Source organism: Thamnophis sirtalis, unplaced genomic scaffold, assembly GCF_051295495.1.
Source record: "Thamnophis sirtalis isolate CommonGarterSnake01/CBP01778 unplaced genomic scaffold, rThaSir2_p1.2 scaffold_10, whole genome shotgun sequence".
Classification (NCBI taxonomy): domain Eukaryota; kingdom Metazoa; phylum Chordata; class Lepidosauria; order Squamata; family Natricidae; genus Thamnophis; species Thamnophis sirtalis.
Window position 1 is genome coordinate 16,615,647 of NW_028261390.1, and position 19,364 is coordinate 16,635,010.

Consider the following 19,364-nt stretch of genomic DNA (forward strand, 5'->3'; position numbering starts at 1 on the left):
AACAGACTGTACTGCTTGGCTTTCCCTGTCATTCAGTGGCTTTTTATTGTCACATTTGGGGATTCCCTATGCAGAGCTTTGGAGGATTGTTATAAATATAAAGAAGCAAGGGGAGGAAAGGTCCAAGCTGTGCTCTGAAGCAAAGAAGAACTCTTTTTTGACAGAAATCTTGACAGAAGGTGCCAAGCGTTATTCTTGCATTGGTTATTCTCGCATTTTACAGCATGGATATTCTGCATAGATAAAATGGAGCTGCAAATGACATAGAAGGAAGGGGAAAGGAAGTTTCAAAATTGAGTTTCCTAGAGGCTACTGCCTTGAGCAAACTTCTAGAAAAATACGTTTACTCTCTTATTCCTGGTTCAGTGGATATACGTGCTGTTTCTAATGATACAGCTGTTTGGAACCTGGGAATACATCCCAGACGTAGCTTAGCATTTACGCAAAACTGAAACACTTTCAAGCAGTTAAGGAAAGCCAAAGAATCCCAGAGTGTATAGGAAAGCATAGGAGCCCTTTAGTACTGCTTGCCAGAACACACTGAGAAAATTAGAAATGTAAAGAGGCTTATCTGGCCATTCGTAAACTCAATAAAAATCTGCCCAGCAGGGTTATATCTTATTTATTATTTCATCTTATTTTCAAAATGTGGTTTTGAAAATAAAAAGTTTTTATATATTTATTACAACTCCCCCTTTCCCAAACAAAACCAAACCCCTCTACCACATACATTTTGAAGGTAGCATTTTGATGGAAAACGCATCGTTCCCACGGCTTGCTCACGTGTCACAATTCAGGGAATGGTGAAGGCACGATAGAAATAAGTAAAATCGACACAGGGACACAAGGGGTCAGTGGGGAGCCTTACTGAATGTTTTTGCTGCTTCTTAGTTCATGAAATGACAAGCCGGGAAATAAGGAGAAAATTGCCCGTAGAGTTCCTACACATACACACATTTCTGACCTGTTTGGAGATCTTATTCTATTGCTAACTTTGAAAGGAAGGAAGATGTCATAAGTCTCAAAAATTTCTTTATTGCCTAGTTGTTTTTTTTAACTTTTTCCTAAGGTCATTGTCAAGCAAATCGACTTCTTCCAGAGAGGTTGCAGTTTGGGAAATGCAATGGCTGGTCCCAAATTTTAAGCATACTCAAATTTCTAAGAGGCAAGGTGTTTTTAATTCTTGACATGATTATCATAAGGGGACAAAAATGAACAGGATAGTGAGTTATTGAAGGATATAAAAAAAACCTACTGGGTGACTTCAATAACTTCAGAAAATGCTTATCTTTGTATGCCATATGAAACCCTGGTTAAGTTCATTGGTGTCCCTTTTTAAACAAAGTATTAATAGCCATGTTAGCTTCTTATGAGAAAATTGATATATAATCCAGTGAGAATAAGGCACTTTAAAATCTGTGTGTACACTGCAGAGGGCTGTGGGTCAATGGAAAAATATTAACCAGAATGATTTTCCACCCTTGTTTCCAATTTAATATTCTGGTAGTTCTTTCACTAGCAAAATGGGGAATAAATCTGTTATATATGATTTCATTTAGTTTCTCTAATTCTAGATTTGTTCTACACTATTTCTTCATAACTTCACAAATGTGGTATAGATATTTTCTTTGCACAACTTTCTCTTGATATTTTAATATTTTCATTTGAGATGCTTATTTTCCTAATCTACACTTCTTGTATATTTTTATTTTTTTTAAAAAAATTGGAAATTGAAAGCTTTACCATATTATAAATATATTGTTAAAATGATATCTGGAGCTTATTAAATGATGGAGGCTCAATTTTGTTTCGCTGCCTTTTACCTTTCTTCCAGTTGATTAAAAAAACCACCCTAGAGCCTTTAAAAAAAGATAGTAATGATTCTCTCTTCTATTCTCTGTTTTTCCAAAAGCGAAGAGACAGAGAAGAGATGAAAGAAGCATGGACAAATCTTGTGAGAATTGAAAATGATAGCAATATTAAGTGTCAAATATGATAAAGGGAAAAAAGTGTATGGACCTACTTTATATCTTATAGGAAAAGATGCTTTCCATATTGTATGGCTAAGAAGTTGCTGAAGAACAATAGCCCTGCTATGAAATACTGCTATCCAATGAAGACACAGAAGGGCGATAGATTCCATATTTAACATAACTGAAAGAATAGTGACTATCTTTGGTTTTACTTCTAATGCAGTAGTACCTCTTCTGTTGAACCTCTTGTTAAGCTAGCAGGTGTGACTTTGGGGGGAGTCCAGCAAGATGGCAGTGATTAATAGAGGGAACTAGAGCATACTTTCTGTGGTAGATGTGGTGGGACTGATAGTCCCATTAAAAACCCTATTTCTGTGCCATTTAGTGCTTTATTGATTGTAACCAACATTTTGAATTGGAAACAGAAGCCTATTGGGAGCCAATGCAACTCACTGTGATGTTATATGAGTATATCAATAGGTTCTGTCTTGTGCAAGAAATCAGGAACCAGGTGAATACAGGTTTAATGCATGCTAAGACGTTCTACAAGAATCTGAGCTATTAATGGTCAAAGCAAACTGGCAATAGATAAGAGTCAATAGAATTCAAGGTTGGCTGGACTTTGATCTCTTGTGTTTTAACAGACTCAAGACTGATGCACTTCTTGGGCTCTTCCTGGTCATCTCCTAATGATTCTCATATAACATAACTGCTTGTACCACTGCATTTTGAATCAGCTGCCACTTCCAAATGTTTTGCATGAGTATCCCCATCTAGACCACTTTTTGGTAAACCAGATGGGAGTTGACTAAAGCATGAGTCACTGGGATCAGGGCCTCCTGTACCATTAGTGCACAAGACCAATTTGTACAAAGATTCCCCTTACGGCTAACATCAGCTCTTCAAGCACCAGTCATGAGTCTAAGAAGACCCTCACACTCAAATCAGATCTAACTGAGAAAATGAACCCCCCTCCCAAACTGAGTTAATGATAGGAGGACTGGGGAAGAGAGAGCTTAAAACTTACAGCCACATAGTTTTTTCACAGTTTAACTGAAATCTATTCTCAACCATCAGATTTTTATAATTTCCTGCCACTGAGAAAGGACCTTAGCAGCGTTGTTTGATTAGCCCTGGGCAGAGTTGTGCAACTGTGTAGCATCACCACCAACATCAACAGGAACTGGGTCTAGAGCAGGGGTTTCAAACTTGATTTCATTGAGGGCTGCATCAGGATTGTGTTTGACCCTGGATGGCCACCGTGGGCATGGACAGCTCGATATCCAGAGGTGGCGCAGTGGTTAGAGTGCTGTACTGCAGCCACTTCAGCTGACTGTTATCTGCAGTTCAGCTGTTCAAATCTCACTGGCTCAGGGTTGACTCAGCCTTCCATCCTTCTGAGGTGGGTAAAATGAGGACCCAGAATGTGGGGGTGATATGCTGACTCTGTAAACCGCTTAGAGAGGGCTGAAAGCCCTATGAAGCGGTATATAAGTCTAACTGCTATTGCTATTGCTATTGCTATCACTTGTGTTGGGGAGCACCTGTGGTGACCTGAGAACTCTGCCAGTGAAAATGGGCTCCCGAGCTCTGTTTTCGCCTAGGGTGGCAACCCTTGAGCCTTCCTGAGCTCCATTTTTGTTGCCAGAGGCACCGCGGGCCAGTCCTTTGCTGTTTCCAGGGTGGCCCCCTGGAAGATCTAAGCACCCTGCAGGCCAGATCCGGCCCATAAGCCTTGAGTTTGACACACCTGCTCTAGAGTAAGAAAGAGAGCCATTATGCCATCATGTCTCCTCCTCCTAATTCCCTAAGCTGGCGAAAAAAGACCTCTGATTAAAGGACTGAAGATCAATGAGAGGTCAAGAGGCCAAGAAATAGACAAGGGCAGGACAGATACATTTCTCCCATTATAAGTCCCCTAAAGGTTGTCAACAAGCACAACCAATGCTGCAGAGCCTATATGGACATATATTTACACAGACCATTGTTAAAGCTAACAAGCTATAACTTTCTCTAGATATCTCTCAAAAATGCATTAATAAGTCATTTTAGCAAGAAGTGTAACAATTCTTGAAAATTGGTCTGCCTGGAATTTATTTGATTAACAAAATAAATGTAGGAAGATTAAAATTTATCCTATGCTTAGAACCCTGGGCCATCTAGTTCTGTTTTAATATGCTGACTGGTAGCAATTCTTCAGATTTTTCGCTGAAAACATTTAAAGATTTAGAGACAGAATTTACTACACTGGTAACAAAATACCTGCAGGGAAATATCTACCAAGCTCAGAGAACTCCAAGAACCTAATAGTTCAACTCAGAACTACATAAATTCATCATAGTGGCAATTTGCTTCAGCATTTGCACTGTTTTCGAAAACAAATGATGGCATCAGTCTCTATGGCTCAGTAATAGGTACCGGAATGACAAACTCCCAGACTCCAAAATGATTGAGAAAAAGTACAGGCCTCCAGAATAAGACCATTTATACTGGTGTGAAGGACATCTGATTAAAATTCCAACCAAAGAGATTTTCAAAGAACACTAAATTAACTTCCTTCAGATAGAAGGAAAGGTTGATGAAATAGCTTAGCACATTGTCAAAATGTGAACTGATTGTCTGGTTAGGGCAGCAAGATTTTTCAAAATGCTTCTTGGAAGGAACATGTATCATTTAAACTTTCCTTGGGCTCTGGTACATTTCCATGCTAAAGTTATTTTGAAAAGTATCTTGCTTCACTGAGAAATTCTAAGGGAGTGAAATCTACTCAAAACAACCCAAATAGCTATCATGAGGAGTAGGGAAGAGTTTATAAACTCTTTATAAACTTTATAAAAGTTAAACAAATATGCTAAAGAAATAAATTAAGAAACTTTAAATTTATACTATAATTTAATTGAAGCTATATTTCATCTTGGCTATTGAAATCACTGACCAAAATTACAAGCATAACCGACATTGTGATCCCTCATTTCTAAGTTCTGTTGGAACACATATAGAAAAATTCTGTCCTTTTCCCATCAGTTCTCATTTAGTATAAAACAGAATTGTTTTGGGAAATGTCATAAAAACAATACTTTTATTGAAAGAGGGCAGGAACTGGGTATGTCTAATTTAATGAAAAGAAGGACTAGGGGAGACATGATAGCAGTGTTCCAATATCTCAGGGGCTGCCACAGAGAAGAGAGAGTCAAGCTATTCTCCAAAGCACCTGAGGGTAGGACAAGAAGCAATGGGTGGAAACTAATCAAGGAGAGAAGCAACTTAGAACTAAGGAGAAGTTTCCTGACAGTTAGAACAATTAAATTAGATAGGGAGAACAATTAATCAGTGGAACAGCTTGCCTCCAGAAGTTGTGAATGCTCCAACACTGGAAGTTGTCTGAAGTGGTGTAGGGTTTCCTGCCTAAACAGGGGGTTGGACTAGAAGACTTCTAAGGTCCCTCCCAATTCTGTTATTCTCTTCTGTTCTAGTCTAATCTACATCAAGGGCAAGGGAGAGAATCATGATACTTAGGTTTGGAGATCTGTGTTATCATATATAATATAGTCTGTAGCCATCCTGTCTTTCCATATTTTAAGTGAATCCTAAAGGACGATATTACGAATTATTCCTATGAGGCAGGCATGGCATCTTCAGAAAAAGGGAAAGAAAATTTTCTTACCAGTCGTAACATCGTCCATCACCTTTAACTCTCAAGCACTATGAGAAAAACCTCAAAGAAATTCTCAAGCAATGAAAATATAAAGAACAAGAAGCCTTTTCTCTGAGGAAAAAAAATGCAAAGAATATTCTACCTCAATATTAAGGCCCCTTTATTCCATTAATTTGCAATGGTGAAATGGGAAGAATTTAAATTGAGCTAAATGGCCCTATGAAACAGCATCACCCCAGTGATTCGGATAAGCCACTACATCTTCCATAAGATATTAAAACCCTGGCTTTTTCAACAAACATTTCACCTGGCAAGTTAACAAGCTCTGCTAGTTGCTCTGTTGATTGCTCCTTTTTGTGGTTACCTGGGACTATTTTGACCTTGGACCTTGATGATTGATTGATTATTTTACTGTGGTTAGTTTTAACCTTCTGTATGGCACTCAGAGTCATTACTGTGTGATAGTTAGCCATGTATGTTATTTAACTCAATAAAATGAGCCTTTTTATAAATATATATATATATATATCTAAAAACTGTTTATTATTTGTCATTGTCCTTGCAGTAATAAAAAGAAGAATCCATGGCTTCATTGATCCTTTATAGCATTCAGCTCTGTAATATTACACTGCATCTGTCAGCATTAAGATACTCAGAAATATTTCATCAAATACACTGATAATAAACTTTCCACCTTAGTCAGCAAGTAGGTATAAGCCTGTTTCTATTAAAATAATTGAGCCTCTGAGGGCACAGTTTTTCCAGTTATTCTTTATGGGAATAACTAAACCCAGCCTTGTTATTTTCTGCATCCTCAATTATAGTTGGATTGTAAGATACTCGCTGTGCCATGTTTATCAATGAGCAAAATCTATTCTTGTGAACAGAATCAGAGTCAAGGAGGGAGCAAGAGAAATGAACAAACGAGTCCACAATTTGGTTTGGCCCTTCCAGCACTGATGAACGTATTTACTTACAGTCCTTTAATGCCTTTCTTTCATCTCTTTACAGTCTTACAATTTCAGATATACGGCATTAGGCTTTTCATTCACATTTCTGATCCTCCCATCACTGTAATTTCAGCCTAAGAGATGCATTTTATTTCCAGTGCCATGGCCAAAGTTTGCCATTCCTCATATAGCTTTGCATTGTTTTTGGTCATTATTTAAGATTCGAGGGTTTAAGGGGGAAAAAAATCTGGTTCTAAGATGGTATGTCATAAGCAAGTGAAAGATGCACTTGACTTCTTGATATTTGAATGCCGGTGCAACTATAGCAACAGGAGTGCAGAGAATGTGAGTTGCATCTTCTTTCACAGCCCAACAACCAAAATGAAGGTCCAATAGCTTTTTACAAGGCTGTTTACTGAGAATTAAACCATAAAATGAGAAAAATAAATACATCAGCAGCAATAACTACCTGTATTATTCCCTGGCTTTCACATACGGTTTAGACCCAACATTTTAATGCAGGGTGCTTTTCTGCTAGATTATATTACACAGAAGTAAAATCATGTGAATGATGTGAATAATTATTTGTGGGAATGGTATGATTTCTATGGAACATTTGTAAGCTGTTTAAGAAAAAAAATCAAATAAAGGACTATAAAAGGATACTTTTCATTATTCCCACCATTTATGTGATCCAACTGATACTAATGCTTGCTAACATTAGATAATGCTTACACGGCTGTTTGGAAGGTTATACAGTATGTGAGAAAAGCCTTGGGAGACTGGATGCAGAGACACGTTCTTAGGCTATGAAGATGGCATTTAATTTTGTTGTCCGAGGTGCAATGGCAATAAAGTAAACTTAAACTTAAAGGGAGATGGGAACGGGGTGAATTGAACTTTCAAACATGCAAGATCATTGTTGGCGTTGCGGGTGAAGCTGATAGGAATCACAATCAGATTAGCTAATTCTACTTTATTGCATAGCTATATTGGCAGACTCTTGCAAATACATCCCCCCCCCTTACGTCTTTTACATCCTGGGATACTAGGGAGGGTCTCTTATGAGGGCTTCCCCCACTCATTATTCAGCTGCTGACTATGCTATCTCTTATCTAGGTGCTCTCTTGGCAGTGTTTATGGTCCCAGTCTTCCCATGTCCTCCTTATATAACATCGTACCAACTGACTTTGTGGCTACTGCAGGACTAGATCTCTTGGTCTCCCAGTTCTAACTTGATGTCTTAACCACTACACCAAACTAGCTCCAGAGGATGCTGATGCTCTAATAATGCAGGGAAGAAGGTTTTGTTCTCTCTGGGAAGTTTATTTTCCTGTTTTGCAAAGCCCTTCTGCATACAATGTTGTGATATACTTTCTTGGTCACATAAAGTAAAGGTAAAGGTTCCTCTCGCACATATGTGCTAGTTGTTCATGACACTAAGAGGTAGTGCTCATCTCCATTTCAAAGCTGAAAAGCCAACACTGTTCGAAGGCATCTCTGTGGTCATGTGGCCAGCATGACTAAACGCCAAAGACACATGGAACGCTGTTATTTCCCTCCAAAGGTGGTCCCTATTTTTTTATTTGCATTTTTACATGCTTTCGATCTGCTACGTTGGCAGAAGCTGGGACAAGTAACGGGAGCTCACTCCGTTACCCGACGCTAGGGATTTGAACCGCCAAAGTGCTGACCTTTCTGATTGACAAGCTCAGCGTCTTAGCCACTGAGCCACTGTCTTGCTTACATAGTAAAATGTTAAGAACTATCTATGAAGGTGGGGTGAAATTACAATCCTGGGTGTTAGGACAATGAAAGATCTATCACATTTTTTTATGACCGGTCATTTTATTACAGGGATGTCAAATTCGTGTTGTCACGGTGGCATCATATGACATATCAGGATTCCCCCCCCCCTTTGCTAAACCAGGCATGGGCATGGACAACGCATGACCCATCCAGCCCACGGTCCGCGAGTTTGACCACCCTGTTCTATCAGAATCATGTCATTATCCAAACAGACATATGAAAAAGTGGTATTCTTTGACTAAAAACTCATGAGGTTTAGTTCTGTTCTTTTGTCATTCCTTCAGATTATAACTGGCTATTGCCCAACAAACTCCTATAATCATGGTAGAAAAATATTGTATGAATAGAAAACCCAAAATTGTCCTGGGCAGGAGATATACAACTTTAGCTGAAAATATCAATGGGGAAATTTTAAGTTAAACTATCCCTTCCTGATTCTGTTCTGTGAATAATGAAATTTATTCGGTTGTTAGGTGGACTCTAATCTCCACACAACCATTTCTCCAAATTAGAGATGCTGAAAAAACATGGGTCTCATTAAAGAACTCATGATTAAGGATCAGCAGCCAAAATAGCCCTACCTAAAGCTATTTGGAGCAGGGACACGGTGGCTCAGTGACTGAGCATGTCGATCAGAAAGGTCGGCAGTTCAGTGGTTCAAATCTCTAGCGCCGTGTAACACGCTCCCGTTACTTTTCCCAGCTTCTGGCAAACTAGCAATTCGGAAGCACGTAAAAATGCAAGTAGAAAAATAGGAACCACCTTTAGTGGGAAGGTAACAGCATTCTGTGTGCCTTCAGCATTTAGCCAAATGACCACGGAGACATCTTCGGACAGCACTGGCTCTTCAACTTTGAAAAGGAAATGAGCACCATAGGAGCGACTAACACATATATGTGAGGGGAACCTTTACCTTTACCTTACAGTTATTTGGTTAGTCAATGTAACAAAACCTTGTCAGTACCTTTTTGGCAAAAGGACTCATGAAATATGAATATTAGACAAAGAAGAAAATAACTCTGATTTATTCAAAACAGCCACCTGTCTTCTAGAATTGTGAAAACTTCTTCTGTACTTTCCCATAGAAATACTATTATTTCAAACAAAAAATCTGTTGGTTTTTTTTAACTAATTCAAGAACGATCCTGCTTTAACAGCTTACAAATCTGTATTCTCAAATATTAAAAAAGATTAAGAGAGTTTTTTAGTATTGAACTGAGTTTATATGAAATTTTTATGCACTCCATGTACTGAGTGGATTTTTTTCCTTAAGTAATTAGACAAAGTGTTCAATTCCCCGGTGAAAGAAATTGCTTGCTAGCAAGTTATTTTTCACTGCTGTCAAAGAGCACACACTTCAATCTTCCATTTTGAATGTGATCCCAAGTATTGATTATTAATCTTTCAGAAAATAAGAAGCACATCATTGACACAAATAGGTTTATAGCTCAGGGGATACCTTTTCAAGCCTCTTGATTGATTGATAGACAGGCAGACAGACAGAAAAATATTTCAGAATATTAACTATAATAAAAATAGAATACTAAATGTAGATAAGTAGCGTTTCTGTGCTCTAAGCAGATAAGAGTGTACATACCATATCATATCTGTATGTGGATTCAATATAAAAATGTATACTTCAAACTGATTCTACATGGTTCTGACAATAGTTACCATTCAGTTAAGTTTTATTCTTATTAAGCCATGAAAAACCATAGATGTTGATCTCTAATTTAGGTGACTAATACACAGTGATGGCTAACCCTCTTCTCCTTGCTTGATGAAAGCACACGCATAGGTGTGACGGCATGTGCACGTGTGCCCATACCCATAATACAAGGCACGCAGGACACTCCCCCCGTGCATGCACAGGTGACCCCTGCTCTCCTTGTGGCCCATTTTGGGCCTAGCAGGTATCCCTGAAGTCTCCTGGGACCAAAAAAAGGGTGTGGGGGGACACCGCAACACCCCCCCCAATGCATGTGCATGTGACCTACCCATACCTGTGCATGCATGTGCACCTCCCAGCAAAGATCCCAAAAATCAGCTGGCTGGTGGAAGGCACATCACATGCGCGGTGAAGCTGAGCTGGCTGACAGCTTGTGTGCCCACAGAAAGGGCTCTATGTGCCACATGTGGCATGCATGCCATAGGTTCACCATCACGGCTATAAGTATACTTAATATATATACTTAAGAGTAGTCCTCGACTTGCAACAGTTCACTTAGTGACCGTTTGAAGTTCAATAGCACTGAAAAAAGTGATGCAATCATTTTTCACACTTACGATCGCTTACTTGATCAAAATTTGGATCTTTGTGATAGACGTATTTATGATAATTGCCATCTCCTGGGGGTCATGAGATCACCTTTTGCAACCTTTTGGCAGGCAAAGTCAATGGGGAAGCGAGATTCACTTAACAACCGTGTTACTAGCTTAACTGCAGTGATTCACTTAATAACCATGGAAAGAAAGGTTGTAAAATGGGGTCAAAACTAACTTAACTAAAACTAACTATCCTTCTTAGCAACAGACATTTTGGGCTCAATTATGGGCCCAATTATGGTTGTAAGTTGAAGGTACCTATATTGGTTTGGAGTAAGATTTTTTGAATGAAAAACAACAAACAGTTGAATTGGGAAGCAGTTCAGGCTTTAGCCTTAAACTTTCCATGAGAAAAATCTTGTGGGGGTTAGAATTATTAAGGTATAGTATGGAAATATAAAAGCATTAATCATCATTTTCTTTTAACGACCCCATAATCCCTTGCAGGGTGGGGTCTGGGCAACTAAATGGAGCTAGCGGAGTATTTACTGGCCGGATGCCTTCCTGTCACCAATGCGGAGTTTTGTTCAGCAAACATATTCTCATTGTGCCCAGAGAAATATCTGCCTCTACCTAGGATCGAACTCATAGCCCATATATGTGAGTGAGTGAGTGAGTGAGTGAGTGAGTGTGTGTTTGTATGCGTGTGTGTAAAAGCATTAATGTCACCCTTTAAATCACCTTCTCCAAAATATGTCTCTAAAATATTTGGTTCTACCTATTTAGGATTCCACAAAAAGGTTGCCTTTACTATAAGTAGTCTATGGACTTCCCATTGTCACCTTACTGCAACAGGATTTAAAGCAATCTTATCTACCAAAGGCATTATACATTTTTTTCAAAGTAACTGCAACTCACCAGAGGTTTCATCCACCCTTTCATCCACAATATGGTCCTTCTGATGAACCCATTCGCTGTTGCATTTGAAGTAGATCTGAGTGGCCGGGCTGGCTTTACAGTAAAGGTTCACTGGTTTATTCTTGACGATGTAAGCTTCGTCAGGCTCAATGAGAAAATGAGGAAGAGGTTCTGGGGGATCAGAAGGAAAGGTTTCTGGGAGTTCGTGAAAAAAATCATCATCTGTAGGAAAGAATGAAAAGGAAACATTAAAATACGGTTAAATAAAAACTAGTTTTCCTTTAACTTTCATTAAAAAATAATAAAAACATTGTGTTTTTATTGGTGTTTAATTGTGTTTTATTTTATTCATCTGACAGGACCTTGTCATGGCGCCTATTCTGGGAACATCATCCCCTCAGGAGCCTTCTACTAGAATCATAGACTCATAAATCTAGAGATGGCTGTGTCAACAAGCTTGGGAAATGTGTAGCAGAACCCACAGTAATTGTGTTTTATTTGTTTGTAGGTTCTTTTGCACGATTCATTAGTAAATCATGTTTGCATTCTTGTTATGTGTTGTCATATAGTGTTTTTACCTGTTGTTAGTCACTCAGAGTCATGAATAAGAGTTACACACCCATATAAATTGAAATGAATAAATAAATCCTTATATACTGTAGCTGGCACATATTCTTTCACTATCTCATATAATTTGAAGATTGTAGATTGTATAATTTGTAGACAGATTTCCATATGATAATCACAGACCATCAACCGTAATTTCAAAATCACAACTATATTTTCAAGTAGGTGCATTTAATTTGCCAACAGTATTTTTAAAAAAATTAACAATTCATGACTCCTTCAGCAGAGTTTTAGCTGCTTTGGTTAACCTTGGCAAATTCATCTCAAAGTATTTTATGTATGTATCTGGATCAGCTGCACTTACTTCGCACTAATAATGTAAATATTTCCGTAATAATGATAAGAGTATTTTTGTGAAATTATATTAAATTAAAGATTAAGTCACACCAGTTTATGACTAGAGCAAGAGATCACGAATTTACACTTACACACACACACACACACACACACACACACACACACACACACACACTCTGAAGGAACTAAATACATGTTTTATTTAAATCTACAGTCAAGGTCTTACTGATTAGCTTTAATGCATGTGAATATTTAAAACCCCAGGAATAGCAGTACTCATGAAAAGTGACAAGAATCAAAATCACACTGTATTAGTAACATATGAAAGCTTAAGATATAGCTTTCTTATGTGGGCTGAATATTAGTGAATTACTGAAAGAATATTCCTCTAATGAAAAATACGTATCAGAAATCAGTCCAACAATACATATTGTAGAACAGCCTCTTCACCCAGAACTTTCTACATGTGTCGGGACTCCTAACCACTAAGTTATCTCTTGAGTAGATTACTGCAACATACTTTACATGGTTCTATCGTAGAAGAGTATCTGGAAGCTACAAATAGCATAGAAGGCAGCAGCACAGAAAGTTCTAGAGCCCTCTTGGGTGGCAGATGTAACTCTGCTGTCACATAAGCTGCACTGGTTGCCAATTTGCTTCCGGGTCCAGCTCAAGATGTTGACAATTATCTCAAAAGCCCTTTAGGATACGGGTTCAGAATTTCTGTGGATCCATTTCACCCCGATGGGACTAATCCCACGATGGCGAACCTATGGCATGCGTGCCACAGGTGGCATGTGGAGCCATATTTGCTGGCATGGCAGCCCTCAGTTCCAGCCAGCTGATTTTTGGGCTTCCTGAGGGCATGGGGAGGCCATTTTCACCCTCACCAGGCTTCAGGAAAGCCTCCAGAACCTGGGGAGGGCGAAAAAAAGGCCCAACCAGACGAAAAGGCCCAACCGCATTGGGGTGGTGGTGTCACATGTGCATGTGCAGGTGAGTGGGGCACACAGACACAATTTTGGCAGACTTTTAGAAAAAGATTAGTCATCACTGGACTAGTCCACCCCCACCCATTCCAACAGAACAGGCTTACTTCGGATCCCATCCACCAAAGATTTTCATTGGCAGAGTCTAGGAGAAGAGCCTTTTCTGCTGTGGCCTCTGCCCTTTGGATTGTTCTTCTACTGGGAAACTGCCCCCACACTCCCGGTCTTCCAGTTCTGCCAGCTGGCTTCAGAGTTCAATAGGGGCACACTTTGCTGGGCTGGCTGAAAGGGTATCATCCACGCTCTTGTTTTTAGCTTTCTATTTAATTCTACTAATTTGAACTGCTTTGTATTATTACCTTTTAAACTTTTTATTATAATGTAAGCCACCCAGAATTGCTATATAGTGAGATTGGGGTGGGGTGGGGCATGTAAACAATAAATAAAATAAATAATTCCCAGATTCTGGCTTCTTTAGATTTTCTACGACCTATTTTATAAAAAATGAGCTCTGTAAAACTCAATTAGGACTTCCTTACAGAAGTCAACAGTGGTGTCTGCGGGATCTTGCTTCAGAATGATTAAAGCAGTGTTAAGGCATCATTTTGCAATGTGCATGGTGATAAGGGGCAGATCTTCCATTATAATGCTGCAGGTCTGGCTGCATCTGTTTGTTCACCCGTGCTGTTCTGCTAACATCACTGAAAGCCAAACTCAATCATTAAGGACATGCTGCTAACAGTATGAGTCATTTAATCAGGCAACTTCATGAAAACCAGAATGCAACACATACTACTGAGTGCTATTGTCTAAATTTTAATAAAAGATTTGTGTGTATCTGTGTCTTTCAATGTGTATTTTAGTTTCATTACCATGCATATACTTGAAAAGAGTGTCTTGTGACTGTTTTCTACGCTTACAACCCTTGCAGCATCCCCATGGTCACATGATCAAAATTCAGACGCTTGGCAACTGGCATGTATTTATGACAGTTGTAGTGTCCCAGGGTCATGGTTATCATCTTTTGCAACTTTCTGACAAGCAAAGTCAATAGGAAAGCCAGATTCATTTAACAACCATGTTACTAACTTAACAACTGCAGTGATTCATTGAACAACTGTGACAAGAAAGGTCATAAAATGGGGCAAAACTCACTTAACAACTGTTTTGTTTAGCAATGGAACTTTGGGCTCAATTATGGTCGTATGTCGGGACTACCTGTAAGTAACTAACACGTCAGCATTGGATGAAATCACAAGTGATCCACTTTTGTAGATATACAAAAAATGAGCATCTTCTTTCATTCAAATTAAACATTATCCACTATGACTGTATCCATAACAGGAGGAGAATCATTGACAAAAAAAAAACAACCCTGAAGGGATTTGGTAGCACCTTTCTAATTAACAAATTTTATTCAAAGGTGTAAGCTTTTTTCAGCTGCCACTAGTGATGTCTGTCCAATCTAGGCATCTGATGAAATGAACCTTTATACCAGGGGTGTCAAGCTCGATTTAATTGAGGGCCGCATCAGGGTGGTGTTTGATCCTGGGGGGAAGGGAGAGGTGACCAGGGTGGGCATGGCCAGCTTGATATCACTTGTGTTGCTGCCTGTGGTGGCCTAAGTGGTCTGCCAGTGAAAATGGGCTCCTGAGCTCCATTTTTGGCTGCGACGGCCTCCTGCAACCCTCTGCCAGGAAAAATGGAACTTGAGAGGGCCACATGCAGCCCTCGCAAGTTCCATTTTCCTCTGGCAGAGGCACTGCAGCCTCTGGTCCTTTTCTGTGGACCAGTTCTAAGCATCCAAGCTCCCAGGCCTTGAGTTTGACACTCCTGATTTATGCATTTAAATATAATGTGTTTATGAGAAAACCTGCTATTGAAATCTTACTGCTTTATACAGAAGTGGTATTCAGCCAGTTCTGATCAGTTCTGGAGAACTGGTAGCGGAAATTGTGAGTAGTTCAGAGAACCCACAAATGCCACCTTTGGCTGGCCCTGCCCCCATCTATTCGCTGCCTCACGAGTCTCAGCTGAAGACCCGGCTGGATTGTCTTCTGTTGCCCTGCACAAGAAAACGGAGCTGGAAAGCAGGTCAGTGGGGTGGCGAGGGAATGGGGATTTTGCAGTAACCTTCTCTAGGAGTGGGAGGGAATGGAGATTTTACAGTATCCTTCCCCTGCTACACCCACCAAGCCAAGTCCACCAAGCCAGGCCCACAGAACCGGTAGTAAAAAAAATTGAATCCCGCCACTGGCTTTATACCTGCATCCTAGTTCCAATTCTATGTTCACAAATCATTTGCTTGAAGCACTACATGTGTATATGTTGTGCAGATTTTTAGCCTTGGAAAAACAACTGATCTCATGGAACCAAGGAAAGTTAAAAGCAACTAACTCTTTTATTTCTGATGTAAGGACAGACTTTGACTTCACTGCATGTCTTTCCTCAGAAAGGGAGATTTCAAGAAACTTCCAGAAACTAAATATTTGGAAATGAGCAAGGGTTTAAGGTAGTCCATTTATTCCCTGTGTCAAGACTCCCCCAAAAATCCCCTTCTTCTTTTCTGAAACAAAAATCCAGCAATTCATTGGAAGAGTTCATAGCTTCTCATTGATTTTAAAATATCTTGCCAATATGCAAAAAGCTTTTGAAATACCCAGACAAACCATTCTTATTGGTAAAAGGATGAGGGAACAGTCACTATTGACATATCTCTCAGTAAGAAGCTGATAGTCCTAAAGGCCTTATTCAATCTCTTCTTTTCTGCTTCTGAAGCAGTTATCGTTATACGCAGTGACGGACGCCAGCAATGATCAATAAAGCACCACGGAATATCAAACTAAAAATAATGCAGAAGGTTAGCTCTTCTCTTCGTGTCAGTTTTCATGAAGATTAAATGTCAGACAACTCCCTTTCTTTGCTCTCGATATACATATATTTTCCGGTGTCCAGAATTACAAAGGATATGAAAAGACTTTTCCTCACGGCCCAGCTTTTGTAGAAAGACAGATAAAGAACAAACAATGATGGATGAAAGGGACTGGATAGATTGCTATCAGGGTATCTATCTTCATAGCTTCAGTTACACTATGTCTTTATTAGAAAAGTGTAAATTGAGAAGGTTGAGGTTTCATGGGCCTTCAAGATCTTGAACTATATTGGAAAAAATACAGATTGTTCCTTTCTAATTATAGATAGAATATTTAACAGTTGGTGCAGCATAAACTACTGCTTTAAGATGAACCTGGCTATTTTGCAATGCCATGGAGCCAAGCACCGTTAAAAGAAAACAACCAGAACAAAGTAAGAAATATTGTTCTTTGTGTTTACATATTTTGCTAGATAAAAAAATGAGTAAAATCTAATGATTAAGACACCAGGCTAGAGATGGTGAGTTCTTGTGCTACCTTAGCCATAAAAGTCAGTTGGGTGATTTTGGACCAGTCACTTTCTCTCAGCCCAACTCAATTCATCCCCCCCACTCAATTTCTCCACATGTTGTGGTGGGGAAAATAGGAGGAAGGGAGGAATATAGGTATGTCCATCACCTTGAGTTATTTGTAAAAATAATACAAGTGACATTCAAATTAATGAATAAAATTAAGTATCAAGGTAAACTTATTTTTTTTTCAGAGTCAAATCATATTGATTTAAATAAATCAACCTTTTAGTTATTCTCTGCAAAGATAATGAATGGGATCCAGGATCAGTCTTACCAACAGAAGATTCTTTAAAATCAGTACAATAATATGATATGACCAAGAAGTCTTATTCATTGTATTGGATATCTTCTAATTATTATTAACTCTGGATTTATTCTATTTTAAGGCCTGATGTTGGGCAGTCTCTTCACAGGCACAGGACAAATTTCTACCAGAAATTAGTAATCTCTGTTCAGTACATCCAGACTACATCTTTTCTTCTGGTAACTGAACAGCAAATTAGTAAAAGAGACAGATGTACACATAGGTTCTATAATTAAGCAAAAGTGGAATTCTGGATATTAGCAACAGGAAAAAAATGTGGTCATTTTAATGAATGGCTCCCAGTATACCTATAATGGTCAACATCCTATTAAAGCAAAACACAAAATTCCCTTTTAAAGATTTTCTGATTCAAGTTGACTGATCAGGATCTTTGTGGTGGTGTTCAAATGATCCTTTAAAACAGTTTAAGGAGGCCTTATATCAGGGGTGTAAAACTTGCACCATCACGATGGCATCACATGACGTATCAGGACTTTCCCCCCCTTTGTTAAATTGGAAATGGCCGTGGCTAGCGCATGGGGCATCTGGCCCATGGGCCAGGAGTTGGACAGCCCTGCCTTATACAATTTCAGATAAGTCAGTTGTCCAATTTCTTCTTCAAAGTCTCAATGATGAAGCATTTATAATTTCTAAAGGCAAGTAATTCCACTGGCTAATTGTTCTCACTGTTAGGAAATTTCTCCTTGGTTCTAAGTAGCTTATCTCCTTGATTAGTTTCCATCCATTGTTTCTTGTCTTGCTTTGGAAAACAGGCTGAAGATCCCCCTCTTTCTTTGTGTAATAATTTATTGTTTTCCTTGTCTTGTCCTTCCAGTCTGCTATGGACGTGTTTGTTATTCCCTCGTCTCAAGTGACTTTTTTTCTTTTATTTTCCCAGTCTGGCATGCAGGGAGCCCTACCACCATTCACTTAATGACCATTCAAAGTTACAACAGCACTGGAAAATATGATTTATGACCAGTTCATGCACTTATGACTGTCACAGCAGCCCCACAGCGCCCAGTGGCGCTGGCAGTAGAATCAGACAGTGAGGTGGTTGGGGGGGGAGGGACATGGGCCAGTCCTAGAGGCTAGAGAAGGCTCGGACGAGGGCTCTGCATTGGAGGCAGAGATGGGGCCAAGGCTGTCTGGCAGTTCTCAACTGCCTTCGGAGTAGACAGCAGTGAGGTGTAGCTCAGTAATCACCTGGCAGGGCTGATTTAACTTAATAGGGGGGGGAGAATGTCTGAATTGGAAAATTAAGTTACAGGAACATGGTCTAGCCCACATTTCTTGAAAATGTCTTTATTACACTAATTCATTTCCTCCAAACAAGAAAAAGGAAAATAATCAGAAGTCAGCATGAGGGTATCTTAAAGAGATGTTTGAAAGCTGTATTGTTAAGGACAGAAATTGCATCCTTTTCCCCCTTCAGATAAGAAACAAAAAAACATCCTTCCTAACCCTGTACTCCCAGATTTTCGGTAATTTGTAGACTTTATAATTTTTCATTATTCTCCAAGATAATAGTGATGTGGAAAAAGAATATATATAACAATGAAAAGATGATTGGATTTTGTCACATCTTATGGGGAGAAAAGAATGTCAACAGAAGACTCCTGTCTCATCTCCTTCAGCATTCAAGGCCTCTATCCTATACATCTGCTACACGCCACTAAGAAGTAATAGCCTCAGCCTTATCAAACTGATAGAATCAACGCTGGAAATTCAGTTTGCTTCTCTGACTTCCCAGATGTGATTAGATGTCCTGCAGCAAGAACACAAAACATTATTTCTTTCTCTCCTAGGTAGCAAACTATGTTTTAACAAGTCCTTTTCCTACATATACCTCTGATAAACAGGGGATGAAGGAAAATTAAGACCTAGATATTGGCAAGGACAATTAAAATATCCATTTGTATCTCATGGTTAATATATGATAACCTCATTCTAGGTACAATGAAGTACAAAGCATTAATTGAACCTGTCTGAAGCAGAATCTAGGCAGAAAACTAGTTTCATTATAACTGTTTGATAATAAAAGTGATTTTGTTTGTCTTCTTATGCTACAATTCCAGAAAATTATTCTTAGTATTTATCTCATCTCTTTGTCTCTTTCAAATAAGAAGCAA

At 39.0% G+C, this 19,364-nt stretch overlaps 1 protein-coding gene across 1 annotated transcript in view; it reads right to left on the minus strand.

Annotated features, from left to right (window-relative positions):
• Window positions 1-19,364, minus strand: part of UNC5C (unc-5 netrin receptor C) — a 348,175-nt gene that overhangs the window by 134,669 nt on the left and 194,142 nt on the right. The window contains exon 2 of the mRNA XM_087724118.1: window positions 11,571-11,792. Within this exon, the coding sequence (XP_087580244.1) occupies window positions 11,571-11,792 (222 nt within the window). The remainder of the gene's footprint in view (window positions 1-11,570; window positions 11,793-19,364) is intronic.